The sequence below is a fragment of the Cheilinus undulatus genome, linkage group 3, assembly GCF_018320785.1.
Source record: "Cheilinus undulatus linkage group 3, ASM1832078v1, whole genome shotgun sequence".
Taxonomy (NCBI): domain Eukaryota; kingdom Metazoa; phylum Chordata; class Actinopteri; order Labriformes; family Labridae; genus Cheilinus; species Cheilinus undulatus.
Window position 1 is genome coordinate 28,459,658 of NC_054867.1, and position 17,804 is coordinate 28,477,461.

Sequence of the window (17,804 nt, forward strand, 5' to 3'; positions counted from 1 at the left end):
ATGCTGTTAATTTAGGGCAGCTATGGCATAAACCTTACTTTGGGTGGTGGTCTAATAAATTTGTTAAGCACTGTATAGGTTTTTTCTTTCAATAAATAAATAAAAAACATGATTGTCTTATCAGCCACCTACAATTTCTCAACGATGTCTTCGCCCTCTAGCGACGCAGCAGTGTATATAAATCTCTTTGACGTCATCACGTTACGTGGTCCACGCAATGTGTACGGAAGTGTTACTTGAACCACTACTAGCATCTGCTGTTGAGCAAATTCAAATCCACACTAACTCGCTTGAATAAGGCGGCGTTTAAAGTGTTTTATGGCAGTGACTGTGCCGGTTGTACAGCATGAAAGTATAATGGTTTTGTTTCGTAGAAAAGGGTAGATACGTTATTCTTGTTACGTTTTACAAAGATTTCCAGCGAGTAAGAGGAAGTCTAAAATGAGCTCTCAGGATGTGCTGAAGAATGCGTCCACATTAGCTTCATACAATGTGTTGCTACAGGTACGTGAACACGCAAAAGCTTAGTCATGCCACCTTACTAAACTTAAAACATTCTTCATATTCTTATTCTGTCTTATGTTTTTGTGTGTAATGGCTATTGTTTAGGTGATGTTTCGTGTCCTCACATTCCTTCTGAATGCATTCACTCTGCGTTTTGTGTCCAAAGAACTGATTGGAGTTGTAAACGTCAGGTAAAGAGGACAGACAGGAAGGAGTGCTTCCAAGTAAAATAAGAGCAAGCCGTATATTTGAATATTTCATTTTCCGTTTTTTTGCTGTCATATGAATATGTTTATGTGTCTCTATCATGCAGGCTTACACTACTATACTCCACATTAGTATTTCTGTCGAGAGAAGCCTTCCGGAGAGCCTGCCTGAGTGGAGTGTCCGGGACAAACCACAGCTGGAGACAAGTTATCAACCTGCTCTGGCTGACGTGAGTTGGCTTGATGATTAATGTACTGGTTCTATGTTATAGGGATTTCATGTTATAATATTTTTTAAAAGTCATAATGATACTAATAATAATAAATCAATATTGATTCCTGTTAATTTTCCAAGTTAACAAAATAAGGGATCTCTGCACCCACTTGTATAAATTGTGAGACAGTGTGGAGCAATTTGCATGCAAGGTTTTGACAGATTGATTCCTTTCTTATGCACCAGTCTAATGAAATCGATGTAGTTAATTTTAGAGCATACCAGGGTTGGAAAGTAACCAATTACAGTTACCTGCATTACTCTAATCAAGTGGCTTTATTGTTTACTTGTACTGTTTTGAGTACTTTATAAAATCACTACTTTTACTCAAGTGTGTTTTTAGGAAAGTATTGTACTTCATTACATTTTTGAAAGCATAGTGAGTAAAAAAACAAACACTTAATGCCAAACTGAGGAGTCTAAGCTTTCTACCAATAACAAGAACAAGGACAGTAATTTGACCTTTCACAACACATGACGGTCAGTACCACATTGCGAGAGAATGTTTTTCAGATTTCATTCCAAATCAGCTGTTGCATTATATTATAGGTTAAGTCACACCTAATAACCAAACTTGGTGGAGATTCACAGTCTTTTGTAGCTATTGCACATTAAGAAAAGGTCATATTTCACTGTAAAAACGCCTAGCTACTACTAACTACTTTGAGTGAACTTTAATTGTCTTACTTTTTATTCTTACTGGAGTACATTTAAAGACCAGAACTTTTTCTTCTTCTATGCAAGAAAATGTTAACAAAAGTATCTGCACTTTTACTTAAGTACAGTAGGCTTGTACTTCACCTCTGGAGCTTACATACTTGTCAGTATGAAGGATCACTGAAATGATAGCAATAGTATTGTTTTAAAACGTCAAAAAGTATTGAATTACTGAACATTTTGACAACATTGTGTTTTTCTTGTTTTCTCAGCTTGTTTGTGTGTCTCATTTTTTGTTCTACTGACCTTATAGATTTCCTCTGGGTGTGTTATGGGCAGCCCTGCTGGCGTGTGTGTGGTTGTGGCTCCTCGAGGTCCCAGACCCACAAGCTATTCCTTACTATGGCCCTGCTGTGTTGCTGTTTGCCTTGTCAGGGGTGCAGGAACTCCTGGCTGAGCCCCTCTGGGTCCTGGCTCAAGCTCATATGTTCGTTCGGCTTAAAGTGGTTGCTGAGAGCTTAGCCATGATTGCCAAGTGCAGTGTAACTGTGGTGCTGGTGGTGTTTGCTCGTCAATGGGGCCTTTACATCTTCTCTGCTGCTCATGTAAGAAAAAGCTTAAGTCTTCTACATTATGTCTGAATTTGTCCCTTTTCATGAAATGATTTTAAGCTCTGTTTTTTAGCTGGTGTACACAGGATTCCTGGTGCTGTGCTATGCTGCTTACTTCATTCGTTTCTTGGGATCTAAAGAGGCAGCCAAGAAAAATTTTCCTCTGAACCATATTAAAGATCTGTTTCCCTGTAGAGCTGATGGGGAGGTAATGAAAAAGATTATATATTCCTTGTTATGAGCAAGGATCACTTTGATACAACCAATCTGATTCGACCAAAATATAGATAATGATCCTATACTATTACCCTGTTTGTAGCTGCTTATCGATTGGACTCTGGCCCGGCTTACATGGAGTTTCTTCAAGCAGTCTTTCCTGAAGCAGATCCTCACAGAGGGAGAGCGTTATGTAATGACCTTCCTGAATGTCCTCAGCTTTGGAGACCAGGGAGTTTATGACATTGTGAATAATCTAGGCTCAATGGTGGCTCGCTTCATCTTCCTGCCTATCGAGGAAAGCTTCTACATCTTCTTTGCCAAGGTCCTGGAGCGAGGACGTGATGTCAGGAGCCAGAAACAGGTGTGAGTCATGGATGTAAACATAAACACGCCTTTGTGGAGTATTTTCTGGCTCTACTTCATGTTTTGTCTTCAGGAGGAGGTTTCCATTGCAGCAGAGGTCCTGGAGTGTCTGCTGAAACTGGTGCTGGTGGTTGGTCTGATTATTACTGTGTTTGGCTACGCCTACTCTCACTTGGCTTTGGATATTTATGGCGGCTCTCTGCTGAGTAGTGGGGCAGGTAAGTAAGCTATGGAAAACTTGATGTATCAGGAAAAAGTGACAATTAAATTGTGCTCTGCATTCCTTTTCAGTCACAGCTGTTTTCTTATCAAAGGGCCAACCTTGCTGCGATGCTACAGCTGCTATGTTCTCCTGCTCGCTGTAAACGGTGTCACAGAGTGTTTTGTGTTCGCTGCCATGAGCCAAGAAGAGGTTGACAAGTAAGAGTGGAAGCATATACAAGCTTCAGTTATAACCTACCATGTATGATGACACTGTTTTTGTTGTGTCCACAGGTATAACCTTGTGATGCTGGCTCTCTCAGTGTCCTTCCTCTTCCTCTCTTACATACTGACATGGTGGGCTGGCGCCGTAGGCTTCATAATGGCAAACTGCCTGAACATGGGCCTCCGCATCATGCACAGTGTTCTTTACATTCACCACTACTTCAAAGAGAGTCAGTGGAAACCGCTGCGTGGCCTCTTACCCTCCCCACTCCTCCTGCTGGCACTCGCTGTCAGCACCGTGGTCACAGCGCTGTCAGAGGTACAAGAGAGTCTTGACTCTGTGTTCCCCACTCATGTTTTATCTTTAAATATTACCTAGCATTATTATACCACAGTTTTATATCTGTCTGTCTTATACAAAGCCTTGACTTGCGCACTTCTATCCACTGGTTTCAGGGTTTATTCTGCTGTGACGGTGGCTGGTTGCTGAGGCTGGTCCACATCAGTGTAGGAGCAGCGTGTCTACTCATAGTGTTCATCACTGTTCTTCTTACTGAAAATAGTCTAGTTCAGTTTGTGAGGACTCAGCTCTTACCAAGATACAGAAAGAAACACACTTGACCTGGACTTGGAGTGTTTCCTGGACTGAAAAAGCTTCTGTTTCAGAACAAACAGTAGCTGCTAATCAACAGTTACTGACTCTACCAAAGCAACGAGGGAACAAGTGTGAACAATTATCATTACAGTTTGGGACTCTATTTAAGGATGTTAACAATGGTTGTGTTTCAGTAAATCAGTCATACTCATTACAGGGATAATTGTCCTACAATAAAACAAGGTTTCTTTTATCATATTTGTGATTCTTACACTTATGGCATAAAAATATGAATGTATAAACTTCATGTGTTGAATATGTCTCGGTGTTGTCAATCAGCAAAACTCTCATTCAGATGCTTGATTTCCAGCATAATGAAGGATTCCTGCTTTTTTGGGCCATTTTAGGTAATGTTTCTCACTGAAAATGTAATGAACATGTTAAACTTCACAACATGATATAATATCATGATTTTAAATTACAACTAGTGATGACAACTACATAGAATTTACCTTTTTTTAAAATTCAATAAAGAATCAAGGTGATTTTAAAAACATACTTTCAGTAATAAGAAAATCAAGGTCTTCTGTTGTAGTTTGTCTGAATCAGCTGGGGTTTCTTTAACTTTGTGTTTGTGCAGCTTTTTTTGTGCTACACTGTATTGTAGTAAAATTGTAATAAGAGAGATATGCTAAGAAATAACTTTTTATGCATGGTAGCTCCAGAGTTTCAGGAGTGAGAACTTTTACACAAAAGAGCATGAAATACAAGTGGAATACAAAAAATTAAAATAAGTATTAAAGTAAGTTAAAATGAAATATGAGTTAAGTAGCTGAGACGAGTACACCCTACAAAGTGTATTTGAGTGTTTGTTAAAGTAATATTTTGCGTGAATCTAATCCAGTTTTGTGCTTTAGTGGTGGTAATGAACTTTTGTAGGCTATTTCAACTCGAAACTGCAAGTTATTCCTTTAAAGTGGGGCTATGACCTTGGGTAAAGAGCATCAGGGTTGCCTGGGTATTTGCTTGATCTGCAGTTTTACCAGAGTGCCTCTGAGCATTAGCCATTTTTGCACCATGAAGGAAGTTATTGAAAAGTTGTAAGAAAATTCCCACGTGTGGGGACCAACTTAAACATAAGGAATATGTACTGAACTCTCTGGAAGTGCACTTTAATTGATTTCACATTTCAGTCTTTCATTGAAAGACTGAAATGTGAAAGGGTGTTAAAATTGAGTTGTGTAAACGTAAAAATCCAAAACAGCCATTTCAGCTTTGTTTTTCTGAGTTATTAGAACAAATTGCATGCAGCTGCGTTCTGATAAGAAGCATTTTTTTTTTTTTAATTGGAGAAGGTCTATCTCTCGTGAATGGGTGTGGCTTCAGCTCATTGAACCAACATGCCCACACCATCCTGGAGCAGGTTTTACAGCCTAATTTTTCATGATTTAGAAGTTTGATTTTATAAACTTTTTATCATGACTGAAATTGACCTGATGGGTCATAACAGTGGCCTGTCATACAACAAACCTAAACCAAAGATTTTTTTGTCACTTTTAGGCACTTGAAGTATTTTTTGTAACTGTACTTAAATTATTTGACAATCATTCATTTTCTCTGAAAATGACTTAAGTTGTCCACTCAGTTAGAGAAGTCCTGCCCGTGGGGAGCAACCTCAAAACACAATGGACAGTATAGCAAACATGATGGAAGAGGACTTCCGGGTCCAGGGTGCACCTTTCAGTTATTCTTGTGTAGTGACAGTGAGCAAATATACTTTTAGAGTAAATACATCTGACTCGAAGGTACTATGTTGATACAACTTATTAATTTGCGTTGGAAAAACTTGATTCAACTGTGTGTACCACTTGGAAGTAATTTTTTAAGTTCATCTAACTATTCTCTTTTATCAGCGTACAACAGCTATGGCATTATCTGCTAGTGCTGACAGTTGAGACACAAATCTGATGCATGCTCCATGTAGTGACCATACCACATATTACTACATGATATTAAAGAAGTTAATATTGTAAATAAAAGTGATATGACAGGATCCTTGGATATGTTAAGGAACGTGATAATGCCAAGTAAGGAAATGAACATTGTACAGAATAATCTTCTACTTTTGTTCCTTTGACTGATCATATTTTTTGTTAAGGTTGAGAAACAGGACTGAATTCTGTTTCAAACACATCCTGACTTCAAGTTTTAGATGTTGTTTTCATACCTATGAACATTTTGCCCAAATGATACCACTTTTTGTCATGTTTAACTTTATGGAAGCTTATCAAGCTTAAATTCTGGGAATATTTTCACTGTTTCTAGGTAACAGTTAAGTCTATTTGTTGGCCTTTCATCCAGCCAAATAGCCACTAAATTAAGGTTCCCTAGGGGCTGAATAATGATGGGATTTTAGAAAAGGACACAGAATGGGAGGGGAAAACATTCTTTTAAAGATGAGAAATGTTTATTCTTCTCTTGGCTCATTTAAAAAAAAAAAAAAAACATATTTTACAAGCATACAAGACTCCAGTGTGATGTAAAGTTTGTTGGCAAGTTCAATATCCAAAGAGAGACAGCTACTTATCTTTTAAATCATATCTGTTGAACTTTGAGACCAGTTTGTTTTACTTTCTTTTTAAGAATGCCGTACTGGAAAGTGTTGGTTTAAAAATACAGGACTCACTTTTATTATTTTCTTGCAGATGTATGATTTACTCAGCAAAGTGGATGCCAAGACAGGTAGCAGCAATCAATTTCTTTTCAGGTTAAACAGCAGAGAAGACAGCATACTCTGAGAATAAACAGAGGCCGTGAGACAGAAACAAGGAGGAGCTTTTACAGCCGCTGTGTCATTCTAAACTCTAGAGGATCAGATTTATCATCCACCAGAGAATCACTGCTTGGTTGTATCCATTTCTGAGAGTGTGGACGCAGGAAAGCAAAAGAAGGTAGCCCTACAGAGAAGAGAGATTTTTCAATAGATCATCTCCCACTGCTGAACAAAGATGTCTCAAGTAAGAACTCTGTTTGAAGAAGAAACTGCATCATGTTATCATGTTGGAGGACAATTTGCAGACATAAATGCAGAAATCTAAATATATCTAACTTTTTCTTGCCCTTCAGTTGAGTCAGGAGGAGGATGAACAGATACAGCGTCCTGAGGTGAGAGAAGAAGATGTGACCGAAACAAGGAACAGACTTGGATTTACTGGACCACCCAAGAGTAAGACGATACAAGTGATGGAAGAGTGTGGTAAGGACATTTGCACAAAAACACATAAAATGGCAATGAATGTTACAGAGGAAACTGAGAAGAAATGAGCGTTTTCTGTACAGGGAAAAGCGATGACAACATTACATGATCACAGTGAGTTTGTGTGAGGGGCGTTTTCCATGATGCACAAGTTTCCACTCCTTTTACAGACAGGAAAGGAGGGTACAAATGCTGGGAGATGCATGTCAGACATTTTCTTATGCAACACTTAGGAACATGTAAACAATGCATTACTTTACTCACTGCCTCCAGATGGGAGTAATTCTTAGCATTGTTTCTCTTCCTCTACAGACAAAATGGGTAAAACTGCTCCCTCAGTGTTCAGTCGAGCAAAGTCGGGGGCAGAGACATCTTTGAACACACGCTCGGCCCGACCAATCAAGAAGTAGAAGCTGACCTTTTGTCCTGGACATGGCAGCACCTTTTTCTTGTTAGTTTTTTTTGGTCCAGTTGTGCCTCTGTCCTTGAAAAATCTCTTTTGAAAGCTGACATTTGTAGAAGTCACTCTTATATTTGTACTCTAAATGATTAGTCATTGAAATTCAAACAGAGCCTTGAAGTATTTTAAACAACAGGTTTTGTCTTAGTTTGAAATAATGTAATTTTTTTTTAGTATTGTTCATTAGTTGAGCATTACAATTTGCAAGACTGGTAATTTCTCCCAGTTTTACCTCAAGAGTAAAATATAAAGGGCAAAACTTAAACTATTCAGTGATGTTCATCTCTATGTACAGAAGAAGAACCTACACAGTATTGTTCATTGTAAAAAAAAATTGGTGTACCATTTTCTTTAGAAGTGAAATATTTTGTCAAAGAATAAAATCAATGTAACAAAACTTGGTTCCTTGAGAACCATAACTACTTCAACCTAATGCAATCTTGACCCCTTGTACATGGAAAAAACAATTAAAAGATGGAAAATAAAAATATCTGTGAAAAGCTAATTTTGTCTCCTGTGTTCTGAAATATACAGCAGACATGGAAAAAAGATGTCATGTAACTATCAGAAATTAAAAAGGGAACAAGTCAATTTGCCTTTGTCTTTTTATTCAAAAATTATTTTCATTCACAAACAGAACGAATAACACTTAAAATTTATTCAAACAAAACTATAACAGTAATAAGTGATGCAAAAGAACCAGAAAGTTAGAGTAGAGATGGCAAAAAACAAAGAAACTAAGCCTGGGATGAGAATGGAGAATCAGTGTGAACAATGTAACAACTGGCTGAAAACAACAGCCCTAAGGGGAGTTTTACTTCATGAACTTGTGATGCTGGTCCTGCAGGATTTTGGCAGAAGACTTGGCGTCATAGAACAGCTCGTTAATCTCCTCGACCTGCTCCCTCTCCACAGACTCTTTGCCCTGAACTCGACCCAGTAGACTGGCTGGTGTAAGCAGCTGCACAGCGTACCTAAAAGGGGAAACAGGAAATCAGTATACTAACACAAAAACAGTTAACCTTGGAGGGAAGAGTGGTCCATTTAATTTTGTATAAAAAAAATCTTTATTTGTATTTTCTCCCTCTTTTCTTTTATAGTAGATAACATTTAATAATGTGTTTTCCACAAGCCCTATCAGCTGTACACTATACACGATTATGGACCCTAGAAAGAAGATTCATTCCTCTTCCATCTTCCATCTTCAGTAATACAGTGGATATAAAAAATATTCACCCCCTTGGATGTTTTATCCTTTATTGATTTTATAAATGAAATAAGGGTTAATTTAATTTGAATATTTTGACAAAAAAACAAACAAAACAAAACTCTTAAATGTCAAAGTGAAAACAGAATTCTATGAAGTAATGTCAATTAAATAAAAATATGTAATGTAAAGTAAGTGATTACATATTCACCCCCTTTAAAGTCACTGACCTAATTCAAAAGAGGTCCAGCCAACTGGTGCTAGTAGTCTCACAATTAGTGAAATGGGGATCACCTGAATGCAGTGAATGTGTCTCAAGTGATTGTAGTATAAAGACACCTGTGTCTGAAAGGTCCAGACACAGGTCCACTGGTTAATCAGTATTCCTGGCTACCATTAGATGTGATTGTCAAATTTGTAATTCATTACCTATGAGTCACAGTCCATCCTAAAATTATAGACAATGTTCCTATGACACTAAGATTTGCCTTATACATCAGTTCTCTGGCTGGAAAAACCTTTTTAATAAATGATTTTATCAATAAGCACAACCTTGGTTTTATGTTTTTAACTGAGACTTGGTTGGATCAAACAACAGCACAACTATTATTGAGTCAACCCCTCCCAACTATAGTTTTATTAGTGAGGCCAGAGTGAATTGGAGAGGAGGTGGAGTGGCAGTTTTATTCAAAAACTCTTTACAATTTAAAAAATGATCTTTCAGTAATTTTTCTACCTTTGAATATGTGGCTCCTCAGCTGAAGTCCTCCCTTCGAGCCGTGTTACTAAATGTTTACAGGCCACCTAAATACTGTGCAGACTTTTTTTGATGATTTCAATGAACTGCTGTCTACAATCTGTACTGAATATGACTGTATAATCATTGTTGGTTTTTTAACATCCATGTTGACAACCCCCAGGACAGAGGGGCTAAAGAACTGTACTCCTGACAGCTTTGGGCTAAGTCAGCATGTGTCAGAGCCCACACATAATAGGGGGCACACTCTGGACCTGCTTATCTCCAAGGGTCTGAACATACACAAGTTTGTTGTGAGTGATGTGGCACTGTCTGATCACTGCTGTGTTTTCTTTGAGAGCATGATCTCTGTGCATAAAAGTAATCAGAGAGAAGTTATCACAAAACGATGAATTACTGAAAACACTAGTGAAACGTTTAACAACCTTTTTCTTCCACAGCCACCCTGCCCTGTAGTTCAGTCAGTGAGCTGGTAGATAACCTTTATTCTAAAATGTTAAATGTTATTGACTCCCTTGCTCCCAATAAGTTGATGATTGTCTCTAGCAAAAAAAAGATCTCCACGGAGAAATGCCATGGCGGTAAAAAGTGAAAAAAGAGAGTGCCGAAAAGCTGAATGCAGGTGGAGAAAAACAAATCCAGATTTATTTTGACCTTTACAAAGAGAACCTTCACACTTATAATCTACAGATAAGGAATGCAAGGCAGTCTTTCTTCTCAGACATAATCACCAAAAACAAAAATAATGTTGAGTGTTTTTTTCTACTGTTGAGAGATTAACAAACCCCCCTGTGTCAGTAGCACATGAGCTTCATTCTACCAAGGCCTGCAATGAATTTGCTTCTTTAGGCCGGCCACACACTAGATGATCATTTTAATCTGGAACAATTTAAACAATAAACAAACAATATAAACTCCGGGAGACCACAGACTTCGGGACAATTTCCAAAGATTTTTCATCTTAAATCCTCTGAATGCACACACTAGATGACTCAGCCAGACTGTCAGATCACTGGAGACCACACACCTGCTGACCTGCCTACGACCTCACGTGATCATGTGACTTCAGAAAAAAAACAAAACAAAACACGGATGTCTGTTGATACCGTCTTGCTGTCTCTCCACAACAGGCCGTCCTGGCATGTGTTACAGGTGAAGCAAAAATCATAATACAAGGGAAAGACTGGGGATGAAATCCTGACTGAAATTAAGTTAAAGTGTGTTTATGGTTGTGAGTGGGGAAAGTACGTATGATCTTGCTGTGACGCTACCCGCTCTGTTCACTCTCATTGGTTGTTGTGGGTACTCCGTCAGTGGCACTATGACCTAGAATCGTAAAGATCAAACACGTTTGATATACAGCCAAAGGTGCATCTACTAAATACTGACTTTAAGGGGGGAAAAAATTTATGCAGTCACTTATTTTATCTTGCATTTTTGTATTCAATAAACATTACTTTGTAGAAATCTGTTTTACTTTGACATTTAATACATTTTTTTAGAGATCTATTTTTGGGCTTTTATGCCTGACAGTGGATAGAGTTGGAAACAGGGATGAGAGAGCGGAGAGAGACATGTGGGAAAGGGCCACAGGCTGAATTCGAACCCAGGCCGCCTGCATACATGGGGCGTGCCTTAAACCACCAAGCCACCTGCGCCCCTTACAGAAGTTGTTTTGAAAAATGTTTTTGTGAAAAACAGCCAAATCAAATTGACCATGGTTGATTTATAAAATCAGTAAAAAGGTAAAACATCCAAGGGGGTGAGTACTTTTTAAAGGCACTGTGTATTGTCTGTTGATACCTGAGGGTGGTCTTTGTGCCAATCTCTGCCAGATGTGTCAGAGCTTCCTCGCTGATCGTAATCCCCTCAGTCTGTGCTCGGATCTTGATGATCTACAAACCACACGATCATTAGGGTCCATTAGGGTGACATAAGCACAGATGCTTAAAGTCCCACATGTAGATATTCTAATGTTATGACTCACCTGCTTCATCTCCTGTGGCGTGTACAACATGGTACGGATGATCATGACTCTGTCCAGCAGATCCAGAGGAATTCCATGTGGAGAGCTGATGTCTTCTGTCCCTCTGGTGGGCAACAAATGTACCGCAAATCTTAACATCTTAGCAAGGAAAATGCTTCTGTTTCACATAATAAAGCAAAGTTAGTCATCTGACCTAATTAAACAATTTCCTCTGTTAGAGGCGAAGACAACAATGGGGGCGATGGTGCTCTCGAGTGCTCGATGGAGGTATGTGAAGCATTCGATATCCAGCATGTGCACCTCGTCCACAAACAACACACCAGGCACGAGCTCAGCTACACCTTGGTCAATGTAGCGGTTCACCACCTTGTTGATCTCTGCACGCAATTTATCTAAAACAGGAGGGAAAACTCATGAATAAAAAACTCAGCTTAGTTACATGGTGAACATTTGGCTCTCTGTGGGAAGTTCAAATGCTGTTAAATGGGCCTGCTGCTATGGCTTAGGTTGTAGCCAGGTCCTCTAAATATAGGATATCTGATAAATAGCAATATCTTCATAGCCTCTTGTCTGATCAGCAACAAACAAAGACAATGGATAAAGCAATTCAAATGTATATCAGGCTGTATTTAAAAGGTTCAAAAAATATTTGAAGCAAGTTAAGAATGATTTTACAGGCTAATTTGAGGATTCAGCTAGTCCCTGACTACCATCAACATTATCTGTTGGTCGCACTTTCCCTTTTGTAAGGGTGCACAATGGGCCAGTAATGCTAGTCAGACAGTGGCTAAAGCGATCCTGTAATGTAAGCTTCTAGTAGTGTCATATAGCATGACAGAGGAGGGCATTTTTTAAGCTACAGGTACAGTTAGTATTAAAGTGGCTGAAGCACACTGCAGCTGATGAAAAGTGGTGACTATTGGTTTGGATATGCTTTGAAAGATGGACATATTTTAGGGATTTAACCAAGATTGTGCTATCTGTTCTTTCTCAGGGTTCCTACATGCTTTAAAAAATTAAGACTTTTTAAGACATGGACTGAGAAAAATTAATATCACTTTTTGCACAGTAAACAGTAAAAAATGAAAGGCATCTAAGATTTCTCACTATACTGGACCAGGGCTGATTATTTTTTTTAATGAACTGTTAATAAAATGTCAAATGGTTTAGGGCAAAGAATTTTTTGGGCTCCTAAATGCCTAAATTTGACGATTTCTGGCACATTTAATGCCCGAATTCTAGAGCAGTGGTTCTAAAATGGTGTGGTGTGCCTTGGAAGTGCAATAAACAATTATTTAAAAGTGTATTTTAGCAAATGATCATAGTTTATATGCCAATTTTTCACTCTTCATGTTTTACACTATGTGTTTGCAATATGTCCCTTGCTTTACTGCATCATGAGGGTATAAAACCATGGTCATTAAACTCAAGCCTCCCATCAACAGGTAAAATGTGAGAAATACTTGCTTCTTCAATTAAAGATTTTCCTTGTTTATTTACAGATAGTTTTGACTTTTGCCATGTGTTTGTTGTGAATGCTTGTTTCACGTTAAAGATGAAATTCTAGCTTACTGCCCTGCCCACTTTAAATCCAGTTTCCATTAGATAAATCATATTCTGTTTGTGATCAGATGGTAAGCAAGATACTTTTTTTTCTTTTTTAAGTGATATTTCCAGCCCTGACCATGTTTTCAAGTGCTGCATGAAAATGACGACTGAAAAGGGTCATCTAATGTTGCAGCTAGTTGGTGATGCGAGCTGAGGAGTTTCCTGGTTTCTCTACCTGTGATTTCTGTCTTTTTGGGCTTCATCAGCTGTCCCATCATGGAGAGGATGTCTTGGCCTCCCTGTGGTCACAGAATTAAAGATTGAACAATTAAATAACTTAATATCTATTGGTCTGTTTTGTAAAATGTGATATTAACCAACAAAACATTTGTGGTTACATACCTGAGGTCTTGCATTTGCAACATCCAGGTCGTGCAGTGTGACATCTTGAACGATCTCCTTCTTTTTGTGGACATCACCTTTGGGCAGAGGCACATACTCCTCTGCCTCCAGATCAAACTCTGTAGCAAATGTGTCACAGCGACCTTGCCTCTGCAAAGACAGAAAAACAAGCCAAAATTGGTGTCTAATAAAAAAAGTATTTTCAAAAGTGGATGTCTCACATTGCTCTCAACATCAGTGAAACAAAAGACGGCACAGGAGAGAAGGGAGCAGGTGTATTACTGAACCAAGAGCCGGTCCATCACCCAGAGGAGGGCATGTGGCCGAAAGATGAAAGAGTTTCATAGGCAGGTCATGATGCAGCTGTCAACAGTAACAAATGTGTCATCCAGCCCTCTGACTAAACCCGAACTACAGGCCGTGGCCCACCTGCACTGATTAAAGGTGCCGTCATCTTGGCCTATCAACACAGGCCACAGGCCCTGCTTCTGGAAAAGAGGCATTGTGGGAGATGGAGAGATAAAGGGATCATAAAGAGTAGTAGGAATGACAGAGGCTCATTCCAGAGTACAGGAGAAATTCAGCAGAGCTTTCATGCAGAGCTAAAGGAGATGAAAGAACGCTACCATGAAGGACTGAGGAGGGCACACACTGAACTTTGGTGTGACCGAATCACTCTTAGTTCTGTACAGAAAATACTTCATTATTCAATGTGTGAAGTGATTTAAATTTTTCAAGGTGCATGAAAGTAACTTGGGTTGTACCTTTACGGCTCCACTGTTGGCTTCAATGTAGATGACATCTCCCACTTCTACACGTTCTTTCTGAAGGCTCTCATAAATACTGGGGTCCAGCTAAAAAAAGAAGAGGATATTTACAATTATGACAATGGTAGAGCGCATTTTGCATGAAATCAGTGCTTTGCAGATTTGCAAGGGGAAAGAGACCAAAATAAAGTCAAGACAACAAGGATGCAGGAGTCCAACAATTCCAGTTACTCCTAACCTTAAAATTACAATTTTCAATGGCTGCAAAGCTCAAAGGACGTTAAATAGGAGGGGAGAAAAAACATGAGAGACAATCAAGATACAAGCTAAAAGTCTGACCTTGAGCTGCTTTGTGCCTTTGCCTGTCTTCAGACCGATGATGACATGACTGATAGTTTTTCCGTAGCCACCCATGGGGTTCTCAGTCTCACAGGGGGTCAGCTCTGTCACCTCCCCTTCGTACACCTCCTTTGTTTCTTTGATGCGCAGTCCTGAATGTGAAATAATACAATACAGAGTTAGACCTCAAACAGGACTTTCAAATCTTGTGTCAAATACGTCACTCGATTTCTTTGATTTACTGAACAATGACTTTAATTATGCAGCGAGCATGTGTGCGTGTGCCCATGAAATGTCTGGGCATCACTGCGTAACTCCATCACTCTTTTGTTTCTCTTTCAGGAACTCTTTGCAGCACACAGGTGGCTGATCCACTGCAGTGAGGGTCAAAAAGCAAAGCTTAAGGCAGAGACTGTCTGTCACAGTACTCTTATCGACACAGTGTTGACAGTTCAAAAATGAAACCCCCTCCCCTCGTGGATTTTGTTCTAGGGGTGGAGCAAAGGTGCTGATGACCACCTCTCTTTTCTATCTAAGCTCTATTTCCTGCCCTGTGACAGGTACCATCAGCAGTCAGTCAAACCCCCACACCGCTTCAGCCTCCATTCCATCTCAACACTATTCTCATAAATCCACTGTGGGGAGGAGGCTTTCAGCTCATGATAAAGGCGCTCATAGGATGCATTTGCTCTTTCTGCCCAAGAACATGTCACTAAGGCAGAGATCTGATGCCTGTTTACAATAAGAGATGAAAAAACTTGCTATACAGCCGTACTCTTAAACCAAGAGGCAGCTCATGATCTGTATAGATTGTTAAATTCTAACAGAATGCAACTGGCTAGCATTGGTTTGATTTGTTTTCAATCTGGCATGACTGTAGACTACTTTAACAGACAAAAAGCAAGCAAAAAACATGTAAGGGTGAAATAAATAAAATTGAGGTGACACTCACCTATGGCCCTCCTGAAATTCTCCATTAGTACTTCTGTTTTTTTAATCTCAGATGAGTAGACTTCGCTGCCGACCATAGGGCAGAAAGGCACCTTATTTCCCAACTCTTGTGCTACAGCCAATGCAAGGGCAGTCTGAAGGAGGGGGATAAAATATTGAGTTTTAAGTCAAGATTTGCAAAGAAAAGTATTAGTGTAGACATTTATGACCTTATTTTTAATCACCGTCGTCAATCCGCTTGTTTATATTTGCTTAACTGTTAGCTTTTGTGGATGTGTTAAGCTGCCCTTCCACAGTGCATTCAGAAAGTATTCAGACCCCTTCACTTTTTTAAAATTTTGTAATGTTGCAGCCTGATGCTAGAGTGGAAAAAAAATTCTCTCATTGATCTACGCTCAGTACCACATTATGACAAAGTGGAAACAGAATGTTAGATTTTCTTTTGGAAATCTATCAAAAATGAAAAAAGGACATATCACAGTGACATGAGTATTTATACCCTTTGCAAAAACACTTAAAATAAGGTTCCTTTCATTTCTCTGGATCATTGCTGAGATGTTTCCACTCCTTGATTGGAGTCCATCTGTGGTAAATTAAATTGATTGGGCATGATTTGAAAAGGTGCACACCTCTCTCTAGAATAATTTTCTAAAATTATGTTTCTACTTTGTTATAATGGGATACTGAGAGTAGGCTGATGACAATACAAATTCATTTCTTCAACTGTTGCATCAGGCTGCAACATAACAAAATTGAAAAAAGAATGAAGGTGTCTGATAAATTTCTAAATGCACTGTATGTGGGCTCTAAATGTCAAGTCTTTAATCTCTATATTTATTTTTTCGCATGTTGTGGTATTAGCCCTGTGATTGACTGGCGACTAGTTCGGGATGGACCCTGCCTTTTGCCCAATGGCAGCCGAGATAGGCTGCAGCCCCCCCGCGACCCCCAACAGGATAACCAGTGTTGAAAATGGATGGATGTGTGTCATTTGTTTCAAAGTCTAACCAGAGTCTTGCATAAATTGCATTGGTTGCAATCTAATGAGATACAACAATGCCTATGCATTGTCCCTGACAAAAACACAGACAGACAGATAGATAAATAAACTTTTTCTTATGAATGAGTGATATGCACTTACCTTTCCTGTACCTGGTGGCCCTGCCAGTAATACCGCCCTCCCTGCCATCTTTTTTGAACGGATCAGTTCAACAATAATGCCACAAGCCTGCAGAAAAAAGAAAATATACAGGCCTCTAATATAAACATATCAAAGCATATCAATTAATCTAAAGCCCAAAAAACCCTTTATTAACATTTACTCTGTAGAGCTATTTTGAATCCCTTTGACAGTATTTTCATACAGAATATGACACTGTAAAATTAAATATGACAGGTAAAATCAAACTTCAATCTTAGCATGTGTTAACTAACACACTTTATTTTATGCCATTGATAGGCATTTAAGTATCCCTAAGGCTAACAAGCATGTCCTATTTTATATATACGGTCAATTTGTGAGCCTATTCATTGTTAATGAATGAGTGACGCAACTATTTACATTTTAACTAATGTTTCGGCAAATGAAGATACCAAGAAGACATAACTATGATAGTCTTTTGATTTAAGATTAAAATTACATTTACTCCGCATTAATCAGTATTATTTGTTTTTCGCCCCCTAAAAATGAGAGTGGATTAAGAAAAAATGATACAATTACAATTTTTACACTGGAAACAACAATTCTGAATGAAGGTGCCTTCTTCTCGGTTTAGACTTTTCTTTTAGCTCTGATCTAGACATGAAACAGCGACACCACCGTGCTAATGAATATCCGTTAGCTTGGTGATACAACTTTGCCTCTGGGAAAGCAAAATAATGCCTTTAAAATACTCCACTGATAAGTACATTTTCCGACAGAGTTAAAAAATGTATCAGGTATCATTAAACATGAGTCTTGCCTCTCTTGCAGCCTCCTGGCCCACTAGCCCACATGCTGACTGTTTAGCATTCCCGGCCTCGTCTAGCCCCAGTCCTTTGACGTGACTGTGGGAGGCGATGCGCTGAGTTTTCGTGGTGCTTTTTACCTCCTCGATCTTCATAGTTAATCTTGAATCATAAAGTCCTTATTCTGAAACTGGAAAATAGCTCTGTAGCTTACAAAACCCCTCCTGAGCCACAAATATTTTCACCCCGCCGTACGCGGCGCCGAAACTCAAAACACAGGAAAATCGGTCTCCATGTGGGTTACTAGGGAAAATTAACGGAAGTGAAA

At 38.9% G+C, this 17,804-nt stretch overlaps 3 protein-coding genes across 4 annotated transcripts; 2 read left to right on the forward strand and 1 right to left on the reverse strand.

Moving 5' to 3' along the window:
* Positions 1-225: 225 nt before the first annotated feature.
* Positions 226-4,108, forward strand: rft1 (RFT1 homolog). Of its 2 annotated transcripts, XM_041783045.1 has the most exons (10): positions 226-504; positions 610-695; positions 818-940; positions 1,955-2,246; positions 2,326-2,460; positions 2,572-2,832; positions 2,908-3,052; positions 3,149-3,254; positions 3,330-3,579; positions 3,717-4,108. In XM_041783045.1, exons 1-10 carry the CDS (start codon positions 442-444, stop codon positions 3,879-3,881), a joined length of 1,626 nt encoding a protein of 541 aa, XP_041638979.1. In that variant the 5' UTR covers positions 226-441; the 3' UTR covers positions 3,882-4,108. The 2 variants fall into 2 exon arrangements, with proteins under 2 accessions (XP_041638979.1, XP_041638980.1); XM_041783046.1 differs by lacking the exon at positions 610-695.
* A 2,576-nt stretch (positions 4,109-6,684) lies between these two features.
* Positions 6,685-8,162, forward strand: mustn1a (musculoskeletal, embryonic nuclear protein 1a). The gene is made up of 3 exons (XM_041783709.1): positions 6,685-6,872; positions 6,982-7,111; positions 7,424-8,162. Exons 1-3 carry the CDS (start codon positions 6,864-6,866, stop codon positions 7,519-7,521), a joined length of 237 nt encoding a protein of 78 aa, XP_041639643.1. The 5' UTR covers positions 6,685-6,863; the 3' UTR covers positions 7,522-8,162.
* ruvbl1 (RuvB-like AAA ATPase 1) lies at positions 8,159-17,784 on the reverse strand. The gene is made up of 11 exons (XM_041783708.1): positions 17,491-17,784; positions 16,671-16,757; positions 15,531-15,663; positions 14,579-14,730; positions 14,237-14,326; positions 13,473-13,622; positions 13,306-13,369; positions 11,716-11,914; positions 11,523-11,625; positions 11,339-11,430; positions 8,159-8,545 (listed from the first exon to the last, which is right to left on the reverse strand). Exons 1-11 carry the CDS (start codon positions 17,629-17,631, stop codon positions 8,386-8,388), a joined length of 1,371 nt encoding a protein of 456 aa, XP_041639642.1. The 5' UTR covers positions 17,632-17,784; the 3' UTR covers positions 8,159-8,385.
* Between the last annotated feature and the right edge of the window lie 20 nt (positions 17,785-17,804).

What these genes read in the sequence shown, in the direction of transcription:
- rft1 (XM_041783045.1), top strand. Translation starts at nt 442, where the DNA reads ATGAGCTCTCAGGATGTGCTGAAGAATGCGTCCACATTAGCTTCATAC. An exon ending in ACATCTTCTCTGCTGCTCAT is followed by an intron (nt 2,247 to 2,325) that starts GTAAGAAAAAGC and finishes TCTGTTTTTTAG; the next exon opens with CTGGTGTACACAGGATTCCT. An exon ending in TGGTCACAGCGCTGTCAGAG is followed by an intron (nt 3,580 to 3,716) that starts GTACAAGAGAGT and finishes CACTGGTTTCAG; the next exon opens with GGTTTATTCTGCTGTGACGG.
- mustn1a (XM_041783709.1), top strand. An exon ending in ACAAGTGATGGAAGAGTGTG is followed by an intron (nt 7,112 to 7,423) that starts GTAAGGACATTT and finishes CTTCCTCTACAG; the next exon opens with ACAAAATGGGTAAAACTGCT.
- ruvbl1 (XM_041783708.1), bottom strand. Translation starts at nt 17,631, where the DNA reads ATGAAGATCGAGGAGGTAAAAAGCACCACGAAAACTCAGCGCATCGCC. An exon ending in AGAGGAAATTGTTTAATTAG is followed by an intron (nt 11,626 to 11,715) that starts GTCAGATGACTA and finishes GTTGCCCACCAG; the next exon opens with AGGGACAGAAGACATCAGCT. An exon ending in GGCACAAAGACCACCCTCAG is followed by an intron (nt 8,546 to 11,338) that starts GTATCAACAGAC and finishes TTCCCCTTTTAG; the next exon opens with GTACGCTGTGCAGCTGCTTA.